This window comes from Patagioenas fasciata, chromosome 13 (assembly GCF_037038585.1).
Source record: "Patagioenas fasciata isolate bPatFas1 chromosome 13, bPatFas1.hap1, whole genome shotgun sequence".
Classification (NCBI taxonomy): Eukaryota; Metazoa; Chordata; class Aves; order Columbiformes; family Columbidae; genus Patagioenas; species Patagioenas fasciata.
In genome coordinates this window covers 23,968,063-23,991,015 of record NC_092532.1, presented here as the reverse complement: position 1 = coordinate 23,991,015, position 22,953 = coordinate 23,968,063, and the positions used below count along the sequence as shown (strand labels likewise).

The 22,953-nt window shown below is 44.5% G+C and overlaps 1 protein-coding gene across 5 annotated transcripts in view; it reads left to right on the top strand.

Moving 5' to 3' along the window:
* Window positions 1–22,953, top strand: part of SMPD3 (sphingomyelin phosphodiesterase 3) — a 99,474-nt gene that overhangs the window by 45,949 nt on the left and 30,572 nt on the right. For all 5 annotated transcript variants that reach the window (XM_065847937.2, XM_071814394.1, XM_071814395.1 and 2 more), the window contains one exon: window positions 19,644–21,267. In XM_065847937.2, the coding sequence (XP_065704009.1) occupies window positions 19,930–21,267 (1,338 nt within the window). In that variant the 5' untranslated portion in view covers window positions 19,644–19,929. The remainder of the gene's footprint in view (window positions 1–19,643; window positions 21,268–22,953) is intronic.

The window sequence follows — 22,953 nt, the reverse complement described above, 5'->3', positions numbered from 1 at the left end:
TTAGGGATTCCCTGCTCTCAAATACTTGAACATGAATGTGTAGAAAGTGGAAGTTATGCTGGTGGCCTTTTAGAGAACAGATAACATTAGAGCTGAGAACTCTGTCCCAGGGGTTTAGTTCTTTGTCTGTTATATTGTAGAGTACCGAGAGCTTATGCTGTGGGATTTTGCTCATTTCTTTGTTTATGCTGCAGTTTTTTGTTTGTGCATACACTCTTGTAGTTTTGTTCTTCCTGAGCTGGTGTTGTGCAAGTGTTTGCATGCACAAGTGGGCATCCAGACGTGCCCGCCTGGTGCTGAAAGGGGATAAACTTCTGCCTGCCATGATTTGCACTGATGTGATTTATTGCAGTTGTAAGTGTCTTCTGTGAAAGACTTGCATATAAAGACCTGCCATCGTAACATCCCCAGCTGGGACATATTTTCATGTGGGACTATGGTGATTCCTTGGGAATGGTAAAAGGAGGAAGCACACAGTGTATAAAAGACAGGGCGATGTGGTCAGCAGGTAACCACGTGCAAGGTGTCTGCTGTTCCTTGGGAGAAGAAGTCTTAGAGTTGGGCTTTTTCCTAACACTCCTTCCTCGTCCCTCCACAGACACAGCCTCTTTCTTTCTGAGGGTGCGTACGGATGGCAGGCTTGTGCTACACAAATCGCCTTCTTATTCCTTTATATTTTAATAGTTGGTATTTAAAGATGTTTATAAAAGCACAGTTTTCTGTTTGTATAACCACTTGCCTAATTCTGTTTATAGCACCAATTTAATATAAAATACTACAAAGGAGAAGAAATATGATAGGAAAAGATAGTTAATTTTTGGAAGTTGCAACTAAGAATGTGAAGGGCTGGTAGTAAAGAGTCTTAGACCCAAGTTCAAATCTAGAGCTGCATTGTGATAGTTCCAAACTTAGCAGCTGGTGCTTATCTGGATGTCTGGCAGAGCAAAGCTGTGACTTCAGTAACACATACCCTACTAATTCAAATGTTATTTGGGTTATATATGCGTTAGGAAAGACCCTTTGCAGTTGAAGTCATTATTTTGTAATCCTTTCAAGGTGACCTGTGTGTTTGCTGGCCCTCTGGCCTTTCTATCCAGCTTATTGGGGAAGTGTGCCTGGGTAAATGACAGCAAACCCTTGCTGGCAGCCTTAAATGAGAACCCCCCCACATACAACAGATGGAAGTTGTGATGTGGGGGTATTTTGGAGAACCCTGTTGTTCCTTTTGTTGAACCTTTGTTCCTGTTGTTCAGTGATAGGGAACAGAAACCTCCCATCTCCCTGTGTATGTGAGTGCTGCTGCTTTAGTAAGATCTTTGTCCAAAATCGAGGAGTTTGCTTTCACTTTGCAGGTTTCTGATTTTTTTTTACTGTCTTCGGCTGCGTATTGGTGAAGTTTGGACTAATGTTCCCTATGTGCAGTGCTGTATACTGGAGAGGACAGAGGGGAACAGCCACCTTCTGAGTGACGTGTTGGTCACTGCCGCTGTCACGGACACAGCGCCAAGGGACTGTGTGAGTGCGCGGCTGGGCTTGAGCTGAGCTCTGCTGGTCCCTTGGGCCTGTCTGCCATGGGTGGACAAGCCAGGGGAGGCCAACAGGGTGGCACAGTTTTCTGCTGCCTTATGAGATGATAATCCGAGTTTTAACCAAGGCACAGAATATCTTTAGACCGCTAATTCCAGCTAGTGTCTTGCTCATGTTATCACTTGTTTTGAATTCTAAACCCTAAAGGTAACTTTCAGTGTGAACTGCCTGGCAAAGCTGAGTGTCCAGCTCGGAGGGTTCCCCTCCCAAGTCCGGGTGCCTAGAAGCTGAGGGATGAAGTGGCTTTCGGTTGTCCGTAAGAACAGTTTTCTGTTAGATCACAGACAGTTGCTCTGCCTGTCCAGGATGTCCTTAGAAAATAATCTCTCGTCTGTCTTTCTTCCCTCAGCTCTCCTCCCCATGCAGTGCTTCAGGGGATAGAATAACACAGGTTTAAAGCACTTGAGATTGCATACCCTTCTGAGGCTTCAGATATGAAAATGAATTGCAACTCATTGCATTCCAATAATGAGGTAAAAGAGAGCACACTCACACTGTGTCTCAGAACACGGGAATCAGGGTGAAATATTCTTTCTTGAGTGTTGTAGTTTTGTTGTTAATGACAGATGTGGCAGCAGTATGGTAATGATCTTGTACTCGGCTTCTTCGTGACTCAGATGTGCTGTAAGAACTGCCAGTGTACAGCAGGTTAATGTCACAAAAAGGTGGTGTCAAACACATTGCCTTTTTCCTTTCATGTAGTTTTAAAAACACAGTTTCACCCAAGCTTGTGTACTTCTTTTGTAATTATTATTCTGTACAAACCTCATTTTAATGAGGCATAAATTTGAGGAATAGTTCACACTTTCATTTAAATGAAAGCTGATCTTTGAGGCAACTGGAATACCCATTTTAAAAACAGTGCTGGTACTTGGAATATGCACTCTGATCACGGTGAATCAAACGCTGCTTGGAAAGACAGAGCTCTCTGCAGAGTCCCCGGTAGGCTCTGCCCTAACAGGTGGGCAAGGTTGATTTGTTTTCTTTGGGTCCTGCTGGGACAATCGTCGCCCTCCTCTGGCTGTAGAATAACGCGAGCAGTGCCCAAGGGTTCCTGTACCGGGTTGCCCGAGGGTTCCTGTGCCGGGTTTAGAGTAAAAGGAAAGAAAAAGGGAAAACCATCTTCCTGGATCAGTCTTAAACTGTTTTGGAGGGTCTGCAAATGAAAAGATAGGGGAAGTATGTGTACATATATGCACTATATAAAAGTATTTCATAACTATAGATAGTTATGTATTTTTTTATATCTATTCCATGTCAGAATTAGAAGCGTGCAACTTTTATTTAGACATGTGAAGAGGATGATGGACTGACCTCGTGTTTTCTCTGGAATATTTCTTTTTCAAGTAAAGATGTTACAAGTATTGGACTGATTCTTCCTTAGGGCTCCTGGGGCTGAGGATGGCCCGTTGCCGTGCCCGGGCCTGTGTCACGGGGCGCTGAGGCGCGTTAGCAGCAGCTGTGTTCCTGGCACCTGCGAGGATCCACTTCTCCCTCCAGAAACTGCTTGTGCCAGATCATTCGGAAAATGGTCTTGGCACAGCTCTGCTGCCAAGGGGGCTGCTGGGAAGGGAACGGAGTTCTTTTTGCTTTCTTCCTTTTGTGTTGTTTTTTTAGTAAAAGTACTTACTGTAAAATATTTCCACTCCAGTAGCAACCTTGAAGAGTGAAGTTTGTGAGTTTTCAAAGGCTGACATTGAAAATGGATTTTGGGGTAAAGTCCATATCTATTGCAAATGATATTGGGTCCCAGTCCAAAGGCGATACTAAACTTTGAAAAGAAATTCCTCCCTACTAACCCAGTTCATGTCAAATTTCCCTTTGTAGAATTTTTTCCCCTCACTACAGACCGGATGTGTAGTGAAATGAACTTTGGTGTCTGCACACCCCCACTTCTCTAGCACGGTGGTGCTAAGGCTCGCATTTCAGTGCTTGTCCCACCAGGTAGGAGCGCTCACCTGAAAACTGGATGTACTCTTGCAAATCAACGGTTCTATTAAAAGTCTCTCGAAGGTTGTGAAATGCTTGGCAATATCTTAGACTTATTTTTCACAAGGGATTTTTTTCACTAATATTTGGTTTTCTCATGGCGGCTTTCATTTAAAAAATTGGGAAAAACCAAAGCAGATCATCGTAACAGTGATGGATGGTTGTCAAATATGCATCTCCACACCAAAATACATCTTGATCACTCTTGTTAGGATCGTCACAACCAAAACATGTTGCTTTTTTGTATTGTCAGAATTGCGTATATTTTCAATAATCACATTACTTCTGCTGCAGGTCTGGGAGAGCAATATGCTGCATTCATGCCTTTGTTGTTTAATAGCCAGAGCTAGCGTAGTTTTCTGATTTCAGAGCTTGTTAATGCAAACTGCATTGCAAAATCGTATCTTTCATTTAGTGAAACTGCCTCCTTGGGGGTAAAGCTTGCTCAGTAGCTGCATGACATTTTCAAGAATGTTGTGATTTTTGTATACCATGCGGCATCTGTTTACAGTACTTAGTGTCCTTTTTCAGGAATGGAAGACTAGAAGGCACCATCTGGGTTATCAAATACAAAGCCCTCACAGTCGCAGGCAACAGAGGCAGAAACAGAGCTGGTGCAGAAAGGCCCATGTAATAGTTTTTTCATATACCCTTCCTTGCCAAAGACAATAAAGACGAAGCATTTCCCAAAACCTTGAAACAAAGTAAAAAATTATTACAATCAAAATAAAAGTGAACTACTGTTCCAGGTTTTATCATGGCCAAGAAGAAAAGCTGCTGTAATGAATTGCTGCATACAAATTGCAAGAAAAAACAAAGCACTTACAATGAACTGAGAACAAGACTCGGAAGACTTGAGAATTGTTGCAGGTCACTTCCTGCCAGCTGCATTTCTGAGAGTAAAGATGAGCCGGTATGGGCAAGAGATGGTGTCTCAACAGTTTGGAAGGGACGTCGAGGCCATTGACGAATGGCAATCCAGAGCATAACTCTGTCATGCCGAGCTACACAGAACTTTTCATTTCGTAGTATGGATTCTTTATCTTCTGGACAAATATGAACTAACAATTGTGAAAAGATAGTCTAGTAATGCAACTATTCATTGTAAGCAACTTTCAGTGGGTTGATTTCAAGTTAATTAGGGCAAACCAGCTTAGTTTGTTCAGAGAAAGAAACCGCGTGCGTTACCATCGCATTACCGGCACTCGTCACAGTACGTGAAGCCGATTTCAGTCGGAGGGCTCCAGAGCCGTAAGCGGGGCAGGCGGCTGTTGGCTCCTAAAGACTTCAAGACACTGAGATTCTTGCTTCTGTCTTAGTGTCTCTTTTTTCTGTATTTGGGAGAGAATGCACAGGTGAATGTATCCTCGGTGTATTTGGAGTTTCTTAATTGACATGGGTGCGAACTCCTATCAGGTGAATGTATACTCGGTGTATTTGGAGTTTCTTAACTGACATGGGTGCGAACTCCTATCAGGTGAATGTATCCTCGGTGTATTTGGAGTTTCTTAATTGACATGGGTGCGAACTCCTATCAGGTGAATGTATACTCGGTGTATTTGGAGTTTCTTAACTGACATGGGTGCGAACTCCTATTGATTTGTCTCCAGAGAAGAGTCACACATGAAGGAATTCCCTTTTCCCCAGCACTTTGTCCCTTCAGATAGATAATAAATTGTAGAATGTTAAAACAGGTGGCAGCTTAAAAGCAAAGCATAATAAATAGCAAAAATGCCCCCCAAAAATTCCTGTCTATTTCTCCAGTGATCGGGGAGCTCTGTCTTTTCTTTCTTTATGCAGAACATTTTAGTCAAGGCCAGTTCCTTCTAATCCTTGCAAGGAAATCTGCCGCCTCAGATAGAGCAGCAGGCACTGACTGGTCCCTTGTATGCTGTGTAACCTCAGCGCTGGTAGGGGTTTGCCTGTTCCTATTTACATCTCTTTTAACAACTGTACTGTTGGGGGAAATCCTGCAAGCACATAAAGAAACAAACCGGACAAACAATGCTCGCTGCCCAACACTTTAAAAAGCAATCATGCTGGTTAAGCAAACAGCATTATTGCTTGGTTGGGAGCTTCTTTTGTTATTTTTATGAGTATAATATTGCTTGTCTGTCGTTGTTTCTTATTGTTTCGTGTTACTTTACTACTTGCATTGAAGGGTCTATCTCTTGCTCAATTCATGTCTTATGTCTGCAGGAGACAAGGAGCGGCTTTAAAGAATCCCTTGGACAACACTTAATAGACTGTGCCGAGTGCTGGCAGTGCTTTGAGTTTTATCTCCAGTATCTCGGGGTGCGATACCAGATACGAGGTGGAGTTTCAGCAGACTTAGATTGAAGAAACGTTCTTTGGTTAAAAATAAAATCCACAGAAAATAGCGAGAGTCATCCTTCAGCAGAGAGAACCCTTCTCCTTAGCGGATAATGAGACTGGGATTAGTTGGCTCTAACATTTGTTTCCCCTCAATGAGATATAGGAAGAATTTGGAAGAATTCCTTTCTTTTAATTCTCTCTTATACATGAGAATACAGCAACCACAATTAGACAGTATTAATTGTAAAGTAATTCTGGGTGCCTGCATTTACCCGCTGGTCTCAGCTCTTGTTGCTGTTGTCTTTGTTGAGAAACCACTGAGCGAGGGCTCAGTTGCCTGGGCCGTAATGATGCGATTCCACCTCGAGGGTCTGCTCTGGGGATGCATTTCTGAGAAACCCTCAAAGATTTCAGGTGCAAAGGTGAAGATTGTGCTACAAAAGACATCATAACGAAGTATGAAGGATAATCGCAGCTCCTGTGTAGCAGCAGGTAGGCTGCCCGGTGAACCTGTTCTTGCCCTTAGTCTGGAGTCTTTGGGAGTGATGCTTTTCATCTGTTCGTAATGGATTACCGTGGAAATCTGTTGCAGGACTCCAAGGCGGGTCTTTACGGTGAATAATATATTAATATGCTGCATGCTTCCAAATTGATACTTGGGGTGTATGTATTTATTTATTTGCTTTGTCAGAAAATTATTTTGGTGGGGGCCGAATCGATGTAAAATTAAATAGATGACAGGGTACAACTTCAATGTTAAATAGTTCTGGCTGCTATGAGCCATGCTTGGTTTGAGCTTTCTCTGTGAACCAAGCGTAGCATTTCTCCTTCATGTGTTTTGCATTTGTACTGATGTAACGATTCTGAACTTAGAATCAATAAGCTGAGAGAATTAGTCATTATATGTGAGTATTGTGCCCTTTTCCAGGGAATTTAATCAGTAACGCAATTAATGTGAACAAATCTAAGCCAGTTACAACAGAATCAGAAGCAGGCATATATTCATAACAATCAGGCTACACCTATATTAACTGTTCAGATTAAAATTATGATTTAAATTAAAATTCAAGTGAGGCCCATTTGCCTTTAACCAGTTTCTTGGAAACAGCCACTGCTGAAGCACATAGTGAGCCGTGACATGAACCTTGGAAAGAACGGCGCTGAGTGCTGCTCCCTGCGTTAATGTGCTTGACCCGCTCCCACAGGCTGAACCGCCGGCTGCGTCTGCGTTCAACTGTCTGTACTTAATTCAGTGATAATACAACAAACATTAATTGCATGGATGAAAGTGCATCAGTTTTTATTGTGATGAGGTTGAAATGCATATATTTTTATATATAATGGGAAATCTTCTACTCTGAATAATAATTCGTCCATCAAAGACACCAAGATAGAAAATATTAGGCAGAGGAAAAAACAAGGGACATCGTAAGACTCAGGTTTCCCACTGTGTGACTGGCGAAGACTTGTTGCTTGCTTAGGTGTACTTAAGCTGCTCCTATTTTGGGAATTTCCGTGTAGTAGTAGTAGTAATAATAATAATATAGTTATACTCCCTGAAAGAAGAAGAAATAGAAGTGGTGCAAAGGATTTTTCTAAGGTAATGAAAGATGTGGTCACAGATCATAGAGAAAAAGAAATGGGGTAAATATGTCCAACAGCTAGTCAGTCACTAAAAGCTGAGGCTAACAGGATGTACCATAAAGCAAACCAGAGAGTTAATTTACACATCCTGCATTGTGGTTATTCTGAGTATGTGATGGGAACATTGCCTAGACTATCCATTTATAAATAAGAGATTTTTTTTACTGAATTAAACCATGAAGTCTGTCCTGTCCTCACCATGCAAACCCGAAACGGCAGCAGTTGAACCTCATCAGCCCGCAGCCTCCTCGGACGAGGCGCAGGATCGGAGCCTCCTCGGCTGTTCCCGTGCTGCTGCTGGAGGAGCAGCTGCCGGCTGCTCGGGGCTTGTGCTTCTCCAGAAGTCTCAGGAGTGTTGCTCTTCTACAGCAACCGCAGAGCTCAGGCTGAGGGTGTTCAGCATACACATGGGTTTTGTTTTCCGGAGTGGGTGTGTACGCTGACGACAGAGAGAGTTTGACATGGGAGGGTTGGACTACTCAGTGCCTGTGGGAAACGCGCAGCAGTCTCTGAGTTAGCTTGTGAGACAATGCGATTCTTACAGATCATAAAAATAACTTAATGGTGATTAGAGTCGTGTTTTGATTCTTCTGCTGATAGTATTTTGCCATGAAGCATTGTGTATTTTGTAAAAGCAAGCAAAGAGGTAGGTGGAGGCGAACTAGCTCTCTCCTCTCTGTACAGTGCAACTCGGAGATGACCGAACGAACAAACGTTGGTCCACTCAAGTACCAGCCAACCAAGGTACCAGTACACCTGGTCACCAGCGTGTGCGTGGTTTGTTGATCATTCTGATTACCCCAGAGGTGTAGTGCCAGAGATTATTCTCTTCCAAAAAAATGCAGTTTTCTGGTAATTATTTGAAGGATTCGGACGCTGAAATCTTAGGCTTACATGGCAGGCTGACACCATGTAATCAGTGGCATTCTGAGCTTTCACAATTTAAAATGTGCCATCACTGTGCCCTCCAAATAAAGCCAGAGGTTTGTAGTAATCACAAGTGTTTCTTTGAGCCAAATGTATGCATGCAGACGCTCGTTCTCAGGTGTCCCGTTCCCGGTCAGGATTGTGGCTGGAATGGTCATCACAATGTGCAGGCTCTGGATCCGTGTGCTGTAAAATCCAACACTGGGATCTGATAGTGCCAGCAAGGGTCCGCGTGGGTGATCCCGCAGTGACGGGATTCCAGAAAGGGTCACTCTGTGCAGTGGAATGTGATCACTAAATTCATTTCTAAAAAGCCTTCCATATGCTTGGTTGAGGGCAACTTTTAATTTCTGTTTGTGGTACTGCATACAAAAGCCTGGGTTTTTAGAGGTGAGTTCTTAATTCAGATTCATGTGAGTCATCCCTATCCATTTTGGCTTCAAAACCCCAGTGGAGTAAGGACTGAGTTGTTCACCTCAGTGCTCTGTTGTGTTCGGGCTTGCAGGTGATGTGTACAAGCTGTTGTAATTCAATTCTATTTGACTTCTCCGCGTGTTACTCCGTTAGCGTTTCTAATGATACTTTTAACATGCCTTTTTTCCTTTGAAAGGCAATCAATTTAAGGAAGAGAAGGTCAGTAAGAGGAGATCTCCCTTGGGGCAGTTTGTGGCATCTGACACCCAGGTCCAGGTCCCGCGTGGTGCTGGTGACAGGCGCTGCCATTCAGCTGCCGTCCTCACTTCATCGGCAGGCAGCATCACCGTTTGTGTGTAGTAATGAGAGGCAAAGTGAGCATTTTGCATGCAGTGTTATTCAAATCCTTTACTCTGACATTTATGTTAAAACAATAATACCAGTACTGAAGAGCATTAATCTGTGTTTTCAAACATGTTGTTTCAAGCAAATCCCAAGATTACAAAAGGTCTTGTTCTCAGCCCCAGTGGGAGATTTGCTTACAAGCTGCATATGTGGCTAGCGGGTCAGGAAAAAATATATATAGACGCTTTCCCTCAGCCCATAAACCCTTCTGTGATTTTGACTTTCCAAATATTCCACTGAGTGCAACACAGCAGAGGAATGTTTTGGGTTGAACTCTGTCCTATAAGAAAATTAACGTCTGTGCTGTTAGAGTAATGCAAAGTTTGAGGTCCCTGATCATCTTCCTCTTCCAAGTCAGGTTTTGCTTGAAGTACTTTTCGTTTTCTCCACGGCTGTTGTGACAGGCGGCAGATGAGTGTTCAGGGACGGACCTGGTGCGCCCGCGCCTGAGGGCACGGCTGCAGTCCGAAAATGCTGACCTGGCTGAATCACTTGTTGCAGAGCAGTTGTGTGGGTCCTACCAGCTCATCCTAACTTAAAGACATCACAGTTTGCCATGCATACTTGTTATGTAAATGTAACGTATAAATACGTGTTACATAACTATAACCAATAGCTGTAATGTAGCTGCTGAATGTAAATAGCTTACTAGAGGCTTAAGACAGTGAACAGCCAACATGCATTTGCCTGTAGAGATCAATGTTGATTGCAAGAGCAGTTGTTTCCTCAAAACTCGTTTGTCGGAGTTCCTGCAGCTGAAAAGAGAGATGAATGTGGTAAAACAAAGCAGCTATTGGGCTTTTGAGAACTGTTCACAAACATGGAATTAGGCCTTTTATTTGTTGTTGTTCTGCTTTGTTTGTTTGCAGATAATGTTGCAGCACAGCAATCCTGGGATGTAGAAAAGAATAATCAGTAAACCTGCATTTAAATAACAGTTGACTTCAAAGAATGTCTCTTAAACTGGAGGTGTGTTTTTGAAAATAACGTGAATTTGCTTTAAATTTACTTAGCTTGTATTCATACCTTCCTTTCTTCTGTCATTCCTTGTAATTTCATTGATGTATGTATCAACAGGATATTTAAAAGCGTAGTATAACAATGACATAAGTAACATGCCAAGCAGCTTGTGAAGAATCCTCGACAGGTTTGTGGTTTACCAAACCCAGCTTTACTAGGTCAGGCTGGAGCTCTCGGAGTGACCTCTGTGCGTTGTTTACCTGCTTTCCCATAGCGCTGGGAACGCAGCGGCCTTACCGGCGGTGCGAGCAGCAGTCCTGCCGCCCGTCGGGCCGCTCTGCCGCCCTCGCTGCCGCCCGTCGGGCCGCTCTGCCTTCCTGGAGCCGGCCATCGTTCTCAATTAGCTTCAGGATAATAACTTCAGAGAGTCATTTTGGTCTCAGTACAAAACAACTACTTTAAATGCATAAGACAGTCTGAAATACAATGGAAAAATTACTCATTAGGAAAAATTACTCATTAGGAAAAATGGAATACAGAACAAAAAACCACAAGACAGACTTTTTTCTTTTAGTACGAGGGGCTTTTGTCTTTGGAAGGATGAAGTGGCTTAGTCGTGCATGCACCGGCCTTGTGGCTCTTCAGTGTTTCCCATCCAAACAGGCCAGCGCTGCTGCTGAGCAGGAGTGTGTCACCACGGGCGGTACCTGCCTTCAGTGTCCCGTGGGAGCCCCGGTACCTGCCTTCAGTGTCCCGTGGGAGCCCCGGTACCTGCCTTCAGTGTGCCGTGGGAGCCCCGGTACCTGCCTTCAGTGTGCCGTGGGAGCCCCGGTACCTGCCTTCGGTGTGCCGTGGGAGCCCCGGTACCTGCCTTCGGTGTGCCGTGGGAGCCCCGGTACCTGCCTTCAGTGTGCCGTGGGAGCCCCGGTACCTGCCTTCAGTGTCCCGTGGGAGCCCCGGTACCTGCCTTCAGTGTCCCGTGGGAGCCCCGGTACCTGCCTTCAGTGTGCCGTGGGAGCCCCGGTACCTGCCTTCAGTGTCCCGTGGGAGCCCCGGTACCTGCCTTCAGTGTGCCGTGGGAGCCCCGGTACCTGCCTTCAGTGTGCCGTGGGAGCCCCGGTACCTGCCTTCAGTGTCCCGTGGGAGCCCCGGTACCTGCCTTCAGTGTGCCGTGGGAGCCCCGGTACCTGCCTTCAGTGTGCCGTGGGAGCCCCGGTACCTGCCTTCAGTGTGCCGTGGGAGCCCCGGTACCTGCCTTCAGTGTGCCGTGGGAGCCCCGGTACCTGCCTTCAGTGTGCCGTGGGAGCCCCGGTACCTGCCTTCAGTGTGCCGTGGGAGCCCCGGTACCTGCCTTCAGTGTGCCGTGGGAGCCCCGACTAGTTTGTCAACGCTTACTGTGAAATGCATCAGTGGTACTTAGCAGCTCCTGGGTCGTTTTGGCTGTAGGGCTCAGCAGTGAAGGAACGTGGCTTCATATTACAAGCAGCCTTTTGGTGCGGAAAGTTTGATATTTATTTCCATAGACACAAACAGTTTCTGTGATTTCAAGTTCTGCTTCCCATGCTGTACTGTGCAGCCTCTGCACTCTTGATCTACCATCTTAACACCTGTCAGATTCATACAACAGATGCAGAATAAAAGTTAAAGTTCTCTTTTGTGAATTCCCTTGGCTAGGGCTAATCCAAAGGCTTTATTTCCTCGGTTTTGCTGGTGCGTTTACTGCGCATAGCAATAATTATTTGAGATAAAAATCTACTGTACTTTGACTCCCGTTGATAGTGAAGCTCATTACACCCCCATTATAATTATTACCCTCTTTATGTATACCTCGTTAAACACTTCAAAAGCAGGCATCCAGGGGATGCTGTTTTAAGAAACCATTTAAGTGATCAGGATGAATTATGTAAGATACTAACAGTATGTTCCCTCCACATCACCTCAATTCTTACAAAATTTGGGATGCATAATAATCAGAATTCTATAAATAATGTCATTCTACCAGCGCTCTGATACTTTCCCAGTATGCATTTGCTTCTCTAATGCACATTTACCTACTAAAGACAATATATGAGTACAAGCCATGACCAACAAACAACTGGCATCTCCACCTGCAATTCTCGAGTGGATGTTTGTCCTGCAGACTGTAGCGTAGGCAAGAGGATGGTGGCAGAGGTAGAAGTGCAGCTAATAGCTAATAAAGAGTGTTTTGCCCTTAAAAAAATCACTGCTGCTCTTTCATTGCTGAAGCTGGACTATTCATAACACAGACTCGCAGATGTTGGTACCTGACGACTTCAGATTTGGAGTGAGGATGAGATAACCCAATACCAAGGAGATTAAAAGTACCAGAAATGTAGCCTTCCACGACTTACATATCTATCTATCTATTTATTGATTTTACAGCCATCCTGTTACATGCAGGAGATAACGCAGACTTACACGGAATATGAATTTGGTTTCAGTGCTGAAGAGCCCCGGTTCCAGGATCCCAGTGTTCAACACAGGAAGGCCTGCTTTTCTAGTAGAGAACTGAAGTTTTTAGGAATGTGTTTCTGCTCTCCAAAATGACCCTTAAAAATGGAATTCTCCGGCGAATGACAGTGCCGGCTGAGTTTATTTAGTGGCAGGAGAAGATGAGACTGGTTTGGAAGATGTAGCAAAAGTCTGCAGCTATAGGCATTACTGTTAAGGGTTCTGCTGTGCGAATGCTGTACTTGGCGCTCCTGTGACACTGACCATTTACACAGGTAGTGTACGTGGCTAAGGATGCTCTTTGAAAACAATGGACTGCACGTTTGAAAAGGTTGAGTAGTTTTGTTGCATATATCAGAACAATTTAATCTTAAAAAAAATTTTTGAGTTTCAATTCTTATACGTTTATCAGAGAGGCTGATATGGTAACGGGTGTTTGTGTCGAGTTTTGAATAATGCTGATTCCTGTACGATTGACCAGCATACAGTCAGATCTACCCATGACAACTTACTTAAGTCACAAATGCTCTGTTTTTCCAATATTCCATATGTAGAACGTGAATAAATAGACTTTAATTTTCTTTATAGGGATAGATGTGTTTAAATTCAGTTGAGTTGTATTTTAATTTCTTTTGTGAAGTATTTTGAGAATCGTAGGTGAAGGTTTTTATGGAAGAGCAGGTTTTTATGGGCAGGGATTTGCGCTGGATTTACTGTAGGCTAAGATAACTTTTCTTTGCCAGCTGTTAAGAACAACTTGAACAGTATAAAAATACCCGCCCTGGGGACCATGGATGACTTTAGAACTCTGTCTGCTGGGCCACACAGGACTGACCCAAAGCCTGAAATGCTGCGTGAGGAAGCCCAGCCTTTCCCCGTGCGGGGAGCCGGTGCCCTGCCCGCTGCTGGGCCGGGCCTGGGGCTCAGCGGGTGAACCATCGGCAGGAAAACCGTTATCTCCAGTTGTCTGATGTGGCTCCATCCCACTGAGATTTGTCAAACAAACCATCCACAAAGATCAGATTTATTTCTCTATTATTGAGTTACTCCAACTCCTGTAACAGACCAGGCTAAGGCACACTCAAAGGTGGTTTTGTAAATAGAGCCCGTTCCGTTTCTATTGTATAAACAGAGCTTAGTGTCACCGCTTCCCGCGTCTGTGTGCTGCAGTTGTCTCCCGCTGGAGTGCACCAAATAAGGGCTCAGACAGAGAGTGTTTAGCTTTCCCGTTACCGAGTGAGATCACCGAGTGGTCAGATGAGGTTTTTTGCTCCAAGTCTTGCCTGATAGCAAAGCTTTCCTCAAAACTTTAAACCGTGTGAAGGGTTTGCTGTTATTTTCAGCCATTAGAGGACACGCTGTTGATTCTATTTCTTACCAGTTCCTAGGGCCGCAAATATGAATTGATAATTTGGAAATCTGTGATTGTGTCTCCTGTGCAAGAAGAGACAGTTTTCCCGATTAGGATTTTTTGCATGAACTCCCAAAGAACTTGATGCACTTGAATTTATGTTTTAAAGTAATGTCCTTGCTGATCATAACTGGCATTGCTTCTTGCATTACTTAGTTTGCATAACCATTATATTTTTAGAGGCATTTGTGGCATTGGTCCTTCTAAAATACAACAGAAACTGTCAGTCTGTTTCTCCTTCCACTGATGTAAAACTAGTTGCTGACAGTTTCTGGGCTCCGGATTTCCAGGTGAGTCTTTGTGCCCTGCCGTGAAGCAGACTGAAAGCCCTGTTCAAAGCTGGCCCGTACCTGCCTCGCCAGCGCACCGGGGCGCAGTCCCATGCGAACGGCAGCGCGCAGGAGGTGCTGGTGCTGTTCTCTGGGTCTGGGTCAGGCCTCGGGGGACACCAGTGCTGCTGGTGCGGGGTGGTAGGGACAGACTTGTCCGGTCATTGGTGGCACTGCAGTTCCGATGTGTAAGGAAATAATAAACCTCTTCTAGGCTTGGAAGGTACCATGTGTCCCTTCTGCAGTCGTGATTCCAGGAGTTCGTTTTAAGCGAGTAATAGCTGATGTGTCAAGGTGGATTCAAGGGTGCTTACAGGAATATAGAAGCTGCTTGTGTTCTTCAGTAATTAATCCAGCTTCAATTTTCCATCCATTTTGAAAGAAAAAAAGGACAAAACCATCATGTTTTTCAATTGGTTATATTCATTTAGATATATTTTTAAGGTGTGCTTCCATACATTAACATAATTGAATTTATATTTCAATAATAAGTTTAAAATTTAATCCAATTTGATTTAGGTAGCAGAAGGTGTGTGGGTATGGATTTTGGCCTAGGAATATGATCTGGAACTACCAAATTGAGATTATTTGCTTTTAGAAATAAGAGTCTGTTGCCATGCCACACGTAACCGTATAGCACAGACCAAGATTTGCAGGCTGATCATCAGAAAATCGTCAGCTCTGTGACAAAACCCCCCACGTGGGGTGAGTGGGCACGCAGGACACCATGCCAGCACGAAGCTCCGTTTCTCTGCTCAGGTGAGTAAGCAGACCAGCTACAGCCAATCTGTTGTCACACGAGCAGGATCACTACCTGCAGTTCCTTAGGTGACAAGAGCTGCATTTGTCCCTGGTGGTCCCACTCCAGTCGGGCGGGCTCCGCTGAAGGGGCTGACTGCTCCGAGCATGGATGGACCTGGGTCCAGGTCCCTGAGCTGCCAAGGCCGCGGTTGATAACGGCACCGCCTCTGCTACACGTGCAGCGTTGGCAGAAATGCAGAGAGTGACAGCACTGAGGTTCCAAAGGCTCTTTGAAAATGTAGCTCGAGTGCTCAGTACCTCTGTTCCTTGTTAAATGTGCCAAGCCTTGAGCAGGCTCTGCGAAATTGTGAGGGGGGCTGTGTGTGTTGGTTTTGTTGGGCTTTTTTTGTGCAGACAGGTACTTAACTGCTGACATCACTGGTATCCAGTGGGACCTGTGAACTCACACGTTGAGCTGGACATCCTGTTTATAATGGCTTCTTGCCTGGTGGCAGCCTGTGGACATAGGAGACAAGCTGCAGAGTAGCTGGGCAATGTCTGATTACGTTCTTTAGAAAGAAAGAAAGAAGGTTATGGAGAAACACTCTCCTGTTTCCCTTCTCCTGACAAACCCTTAGTTTGAATGGATACTGCTTTTTCATCAGCATCACTACTACACCTCATTCAACTTCTCATATCATAATGGATTCACGTTTTTCGTAAGTTTTTACTAAGATTTTCATAAGGTGTAAATTGTTACTGACTTCAGTGGAAGTTAAGGCAAGCCAATAACTGCTGCTTAAATTCTCTTACCCTACATCTTGAGCTGCTTAATGGAATGAGTCGCGTACAGGATGACGGGATTTCAGTTGGAACATCAGGCTGAAATGACCCCAAGGGAACAAGGATGCATCTCTGTCAGAGCGACTGACACCTCGAGATGGCTGCAGTCACCATTCTGTGATCAAGCACAGAGAACAGCTCGCGTGGATTCTGCCTTTTGGAGTAGGTTTTTTCGGAAGGGTGGTTAGTTGTTGAACTAGACTCTAATTAAAAGCATGTATATGAATAACCAGGGGAAAGAGACTGAACTAAGGGAAAATGTATCATGTGCGTGTGGGAGCAGAACCAGATGAAGCCATGGGGGAAGGCAGGGATGAAGTTCTGCTCTGGCTGATAAGGAGGAGCCAGGGCCTGAGCAGGGGTTCTCCCAGATCCCCAGTGCTCCTGTTCCCGGTTCCAAACACGGGTTTTGCTGTGTGCACGGTGCAGCAGGAGCTCTGCTGGAAGCTGCATTGCCCTGCTTCAAATTACAGTGACAGTAATGAACTGGCGCTAACGAAAAGTCAACACGGTCTAAATGAATTGATCTTCTAGAATCCGATTTTAGATGTGTTTGGCTGTGACTTTCACTGAAGGTCAAGCAATTGTCAGGATTCAAGGAAAACTAGTTCTAATGAATTTAGATGACGTACAATGTGAAGTTACCCATAGAATAACTCTCCAAACCAGTTCCTTCAGCAGTCTTATTCTGTTTTTAAAAATAGCTCTTCTCGCAGTGATTTACATACGTTTTAAAAATACGGTTGAGATGTTAATAGCGGATTTGAAGAAATCCGAGTTGCCTGAATTTGCAAGTGTATTTTAGTTTTCTAAGAAAAAGCAAGTTAAAACTTTTCTGACTGTTTCCAGACTATCCACATAACCTTATTACTGCCACATTTGTTGTTTTTCTTCTGTATCTCTATTATTTGTTGACTCGTACTGTCCTTTATTTAGTTCGCAAGCTCCGTTGGAGCCAGGAACATCTCTTTTGATCTCCGGTGTCTCTAGCATACTTCTGGGCATAATTATGATCATAAAAATCTTTGGAGCCTTTCCACCTGATGTGTTCTTATCACTAAAGTTGAGATGTTCTATACTGGCATCATAAAAAAAATTAAATAAAGTCTTTTTTTAGCCTTCAAACAGAAGATAATAAAAACAACTAAATAAGACTGCAGTTTATGTCTTTGTAGCATACAAAAATATCTGTTTCATTGCAATATCTTAAATTCTCCCTTAATCTCTCAAAGCCCTATGAATAAAGCATTGGATTACCAAGTAATACCTTTCATCGTGCGGAATCAGGCACTTCAGGCTCAGGCCCCATCTGCAGGGCTGCGTTCGGGCGCTGTGGCTGCCGCCAGGTCTGCCGTGCTGTGCTCCCCTGGCCGCCCGCGCCCGGGCAGGCCTGTCCGTGGCTCTCTTCGTTCCCCCTCTTTGGGCGCCTTTGGAGCCAGGAGGTGAGGGCAGGAAATTGAGTCTGTAGCAGAGCTTTGGCAAATTGTGTGATTTCCTCCATCTATCAGACCAATACATTAGAATAATAGTTTACTTGATGTGCCAATGTCTGTCTGTCATATGCAGAAATTTAAAGGACATCCAGCTCATGATTCCTTGCTCCCTTTTCTCCAGCTATCATATTTTAAAACTACTGTGGTACAAGGGTTTTTGTACTTCTGTGTCGTTGGCTGTGAGAACTCTGTTAGAATTGATAGAATAAACTGGATAGGACGTGCCCTGTACTGCAGTCCCTGGTGCCCCCGCTTCAGCTGGGGAGCAGCGAGGAGTGCAGCTGGCACATGGGCCAAAACTGTCCAGCGAATCCCATCTGTGTGTAAGGAAGCGTAGAAGTCACCAGGGTGGCCGTGAACCATCCTCACTGGGTCCCTAGTGTTTACCAAGAATTACATTCTTGCTAAATGTTGTTAAAACAGACCTCAGGCTGAACCAGTTTGCTTTATGACACTTGCTGTGTAATCTTATCCCATGAAAGGATTTCTGATTGCATTCATTTTTCTTCCCTTTTTACTAATACACATGACAGTACGTTGTATCTACAGCAAGCATGAATTCGTTAGGTTTAGTGCTGTTGTGCAGCCATTAGAGTTGAGCATTTTCTGGCTTGCCCGAGAGCTGTTTGTCTGCAGCCCTTGATGCCGCAGTCGCAGCAGAACCGCCGTGAGTTACGTGTTGGTTTCTTCCTCAGCCACGACGGAGCAGGCGCTGCCTGCTCTGCTTACAACGCCGGCACTGGATGTCGTGTTTCCCGAGGAGCTACTAACACACTGTCATCATACACTTGAGAAAATACTTATCTGTAGAAGACCTAATTAGACAAATCATTATGTCTCCATTGTGCTTCTGCGTTTTTTCTGGTGTGTTATTTTAAAATAGTGCAAGTCAAATTGACCTTGTAGTTGGCAACAAGGCTGCAGCTTTCACCAGGCTTTTACAGAGCAGTTGAAGCATTCGCTAGAAGAGAATAGGTTCTTTACAGTTTTTTCTCATCTAATGGTAATTACATAATTTGCCAGGTTTTAAGTTAGTTTTTTCTACCTGAGAGGTAAATGCTACAGTTTCTTTTGAGCATTCTTGCTATGGGTCCTAAAAATCATTCAGGAAAACAAATCTGCTAGGCTTCCCCCCATTATCAACATCCTAAAATGCCTTTGGCAATGAGTAAATGCCAAGCATTTGTTATTTGGCACTTGACTACTCACTCATTTATTTAAACTCAAACATGTTGCATAAGATTCTGAAGGTTATGCTAAGCTGATAATTAAAAATTAAAAGCCCCGCAACCCTCCCTTGACCCAACCGTTCAGTTTCCATCTGAACTGCACCACGAGGGCGAAACACGGGACTGGCTGTTCCACAGGACGCGGCTGGGCGCCCGGTCAGCGCGGGTGGCTGTGGGCGTGCAGGCTCTTCCCGCGCTCGGAGCCGCGGTGACACAGCCCTTCCCTTCCCTTCCCTTCCCTTCCCTTCCCTTCCCTTCCCTTCCCTTCCCTTCCCTTCCCTTCCCTTCCCTTCCCTTCCCTTCCCTTCCCTTCCCTTCCCTTCCCTTCCCTTCCCTTCCCTTCCCTTCCCTTCCCTTCCCTTCCCTTCCCTTCCCTTCCCTTCCCTTCCCTTCCCTTCCCTTCCCTTCCCTTCCCTTCCCTTCCCTTCCCTTCCCTTCCCTTCCCTTCCCTTCCCTTCCCTTCCCTTCCCTTCCCTTCCCTTCCCTTCCCTTCCCTTCCCTTCCCTTCCCTTCCCTTCCCTTCCCTTCCCTTCCCTTCCCTTCCCCCTTTCTTTTACTTTATCAGGTTTTGGCGATCTTTGCCTGATATCAGCACATGCATATTCATTAAATGGTGTTTGCTGTCTTTGAGAATCTACAGAAGACCTCTCAGATACAGTTTTATGACAATTAAATGGTCAAGGTATTGATTTAAGTTGTGGAAATACCAATCCCTTGTTGTTGGAATTGCCCTGGATTCATAGTCTTTAACAGAGTATCAAAAATCCTAAATTAAATGGAAAAAAGGAAAATAATTTAGACTGCGAGGCAAAATTGATGTGAGAAAATCTGCTTTCAACTTTTAATAACCGTTCTGTATGTTTTGTGTCTTTTGTTTTTGCAGGTTTCCTTTTTGCCTCCGGAGCATTTCGTTATGGCAGCCTCCCCTGAACAATGACATCCTTTGACAAGTATAGATGCCAAAAAGCCAGACGAAAACAGTGGCCTTGTTCCGTTTGTACTCCGACACAGTGAAATGGTGCTCTTAACCTTTTGTTAGTGACTCTCACTGGAAAAACACCAAGCTCTGACTGGACCTTTTCTCCTCAGCGCTTTCCCAGTGTTCCTATGGCTGCTTGACACAGTGACATCATGTAGTAGCCCTGAGGTGTTGTCATAAGTAAGTTGCAATGGTTTTATACACTTCCCCATTTCCCAACAGCTTTCTGTCAGTTCTGCATTCTTTCTCCTGGGGCCTGATTTTCCCATGTTACTGGTTAGCAGATAGGCTTGTGGCCTCTTTCGTTCCCACCACCTATGAAAAACGTCAGCGAGCAGATGATCCGTGCTATTTTCACGCGCTCTGCATCATCATCACCACTCCCATCTACCTGGCGCTGTTGGTGGCCTCTCTCCCTTTCGCTCTGATCGGCTTCCTGCTGTGGTCCCCTCTGCAGTCCGCCAGAAGGCCGTACGTCTACTCCAGGCTCGAAGACAAGAGCCATGCCAGCGGAGCCACGCTGCTCACCGAATGGAAGGCTGCGGGCAACGGGAAAAGCTTCTGCTTTGGCAGCGCCAATGTTTGCCTGCTGCCGGATTCTCTGGCGAGATTTAATAATGTTTTCAATACACAGGCTAGGGCTAAAGAGATCGGACGGAGAATCCGAAATGGGGCAAGCAGACCACAAATCAAAATATATATAGATTCTCCTACCAACACATCCATCAGTGCAGCCAGTTTCAGCAGCTTGGTCTCCCCCCAGGGTGGAGATAGCACTAATCGTACTGTTAATGCTGGCATCAAGAGGACAACATCCATGGAATATAAAGGAGACAATTCTGGCTCAAACAACGGTGAGGATGGTAGAGAAGATAAAGGTGGAGCTGGAGAGCCAAACGAGGGAGAAGAAAACTCTTGCATTGTGCGCATAAATGGAGAGGATAATGGCCACATGTCAGACACAGAAACAGGTACCATCAATGGCCAGGCTCACGCCAGCGGCCCAGCAGAGGCCTCACTGGAAGGTAACACAGAGATCTCAAAACCACCTAATGACAAACAGAAGGACGGAGATTCTGGGAGCTTAGACAGCTATTCTGCCTCACGAGAGTCCTTAGTTAAAGTTCGCGTGGGAGACGGTACGGTGGACCAAAGCACTGTCAACAACAAGCTCCTCTACAAAGCTTCCATCATGAAGAAGACTTCAGTGCGGAAAAAGAAACACACAGATGAGACCTTCGATCATGAGATCTCTGCTTTCTTCCCTGCCAACCTGGACTTTCTGTGTTTGCAGGAAGTGTTTGACAAAAGAGCTGCGGAGAAATTGAAAGAGCAGCTTCATCACTATTTTGAATACATTGTCTATGATGTTGGGGTCTACAGTTGCCATGGCTGCTGTAGCTTCAAGTTTGTGAACAGTGGTCTACTTTTTGCCAGCCGCTATCCTGTTATGGATGCTGCCTATCACTGTTACCCCAATGGAAGAGGAACGGACTCCTTGGCTTCCAAGGGAGCCTTGTTTCTCAAGGTAAGAGCCTTTTTGAAGCCATAAATCTTGACTCTATATATGTGACAAGTAGAAAGTTGTTATTTTCTCGCAGTTATTCAAAGAGGCAATGTTCAGATCCACGCTAGCTGATGTAACCCAGATACAGGTTTTTGTGGCCTAGATACTGTGTTAAAGTAATGGATGTGCATGAAATAATGAGGGACTTCTAGAGGCACAACTTGAGTATAATTTCAAGTGTCAAAATTTGAAGTAGTTTTCGTGTAATTTTAGCTTCTTTTTTACATAAATCTCTTCAATAAAATGCACAAATTCTAAGCTTCATAACACAAGTATAATCCAATGGGCATTACTGTTGGAAACCAGCTTGTACATGTTGTGTGTTTACGTGGGAAACACAAGGCAGTCACAAGTCTGAATGCCGGCAGAGTAAAACCGAAAGAATTGCAGTGAAATATATGGTTATCCCTCTCTCTTGGTTGCGAAAGAATTGCTAAGGAGAGATAGGAAGAAGAGTGAACAACAACATAAAAACGCCTGTGACACCGGGGAGCACAGAGGGGTTTTATTGACATAGTTTACTTGTGTTAACAGGTTGGAGTGAGAACAGGAAGCCCGGGGTTTTACTCCTGTAAATCATGCAAAGCAGAAATAGAAGTCTGCATGCTGTTATTTGTTTTTCCAAGGCTTAATTCTTGGGCAAATCTGGTTGTGCTCTTCATAAACTGGGAAGTGGGATCTTCTAATTGGTGATTAATCAAATACCAAAACTGTGCAGAGATCCAAACCTGTAGACCCAAACCTGGACAGATACACAGATCTCCTAGAGTACTGAATTTCAGATGTTGTGGGTTTTGTCACGGTTGGGAATGGGTTTCACTAACTAAAACCTGAACTTTTTCTTAATGCAAGCAAAATACATCAGGTGCTCAAATTAGATCTACTTTTTAGTGCAAATGTTCATGAGTCCTCGACAAAATCCATTAATAAGCGTGAAGATTATTGATTGCTAATCAGGATCAGTGTGGGGTTTTGGATCCTCTTTTGTAATTTGTAAACAAAGCAAAACCCTTTGTTATCGTGTTTTGCATAAAAGAAGCAAATATTAGAATCTGCAGACTGGTAATAATTCAGTATTTCATATACATTGGACATAAACAAAAGCCTATCCATATCTGGATAAAGGTTTCCAAAACTTTGGTCCAAGATTTCTGTCCTGTACTCTTATGTGTTCATAACGAGCTGAAGTTGTTTTTGTCATCACGAAGTGCTGCATGCAAAAAAGCGCGTCCATGTTGTACAGTATAAATATTGCCGGCTCGCAAAGACGCCCTTCAACATATGCATGCATTAGGATTAAGGGCTTGGAGCCGGTCCGGGTCTGCGGTGGCTGCTGAGTCACTGCCGGGCCCGCTGCAGCCGCCACCTGTGTCTGCGGAACATTCCGTGGGAATGAGGAACTTAATTATAAATTTGAGTTGTGAAGTAATGTTACAGTTGAGCAGGGAATAGGGACCAATTATTATGAAGATACGAAGACAACAGCATTCTTTGAGTATGACAGAATTCTGGCCCAGCTAAAAGACCCCTTTTCCCCATAGAACAGTGTGGGTTGGAAGGAGCCTTCGAAGGTCATCGAGCCCTGTCTGTGTCGTTCTGACATACTGGACTTCGCACCTAAAATACTTTTCATTCTGAGCTGTCTGT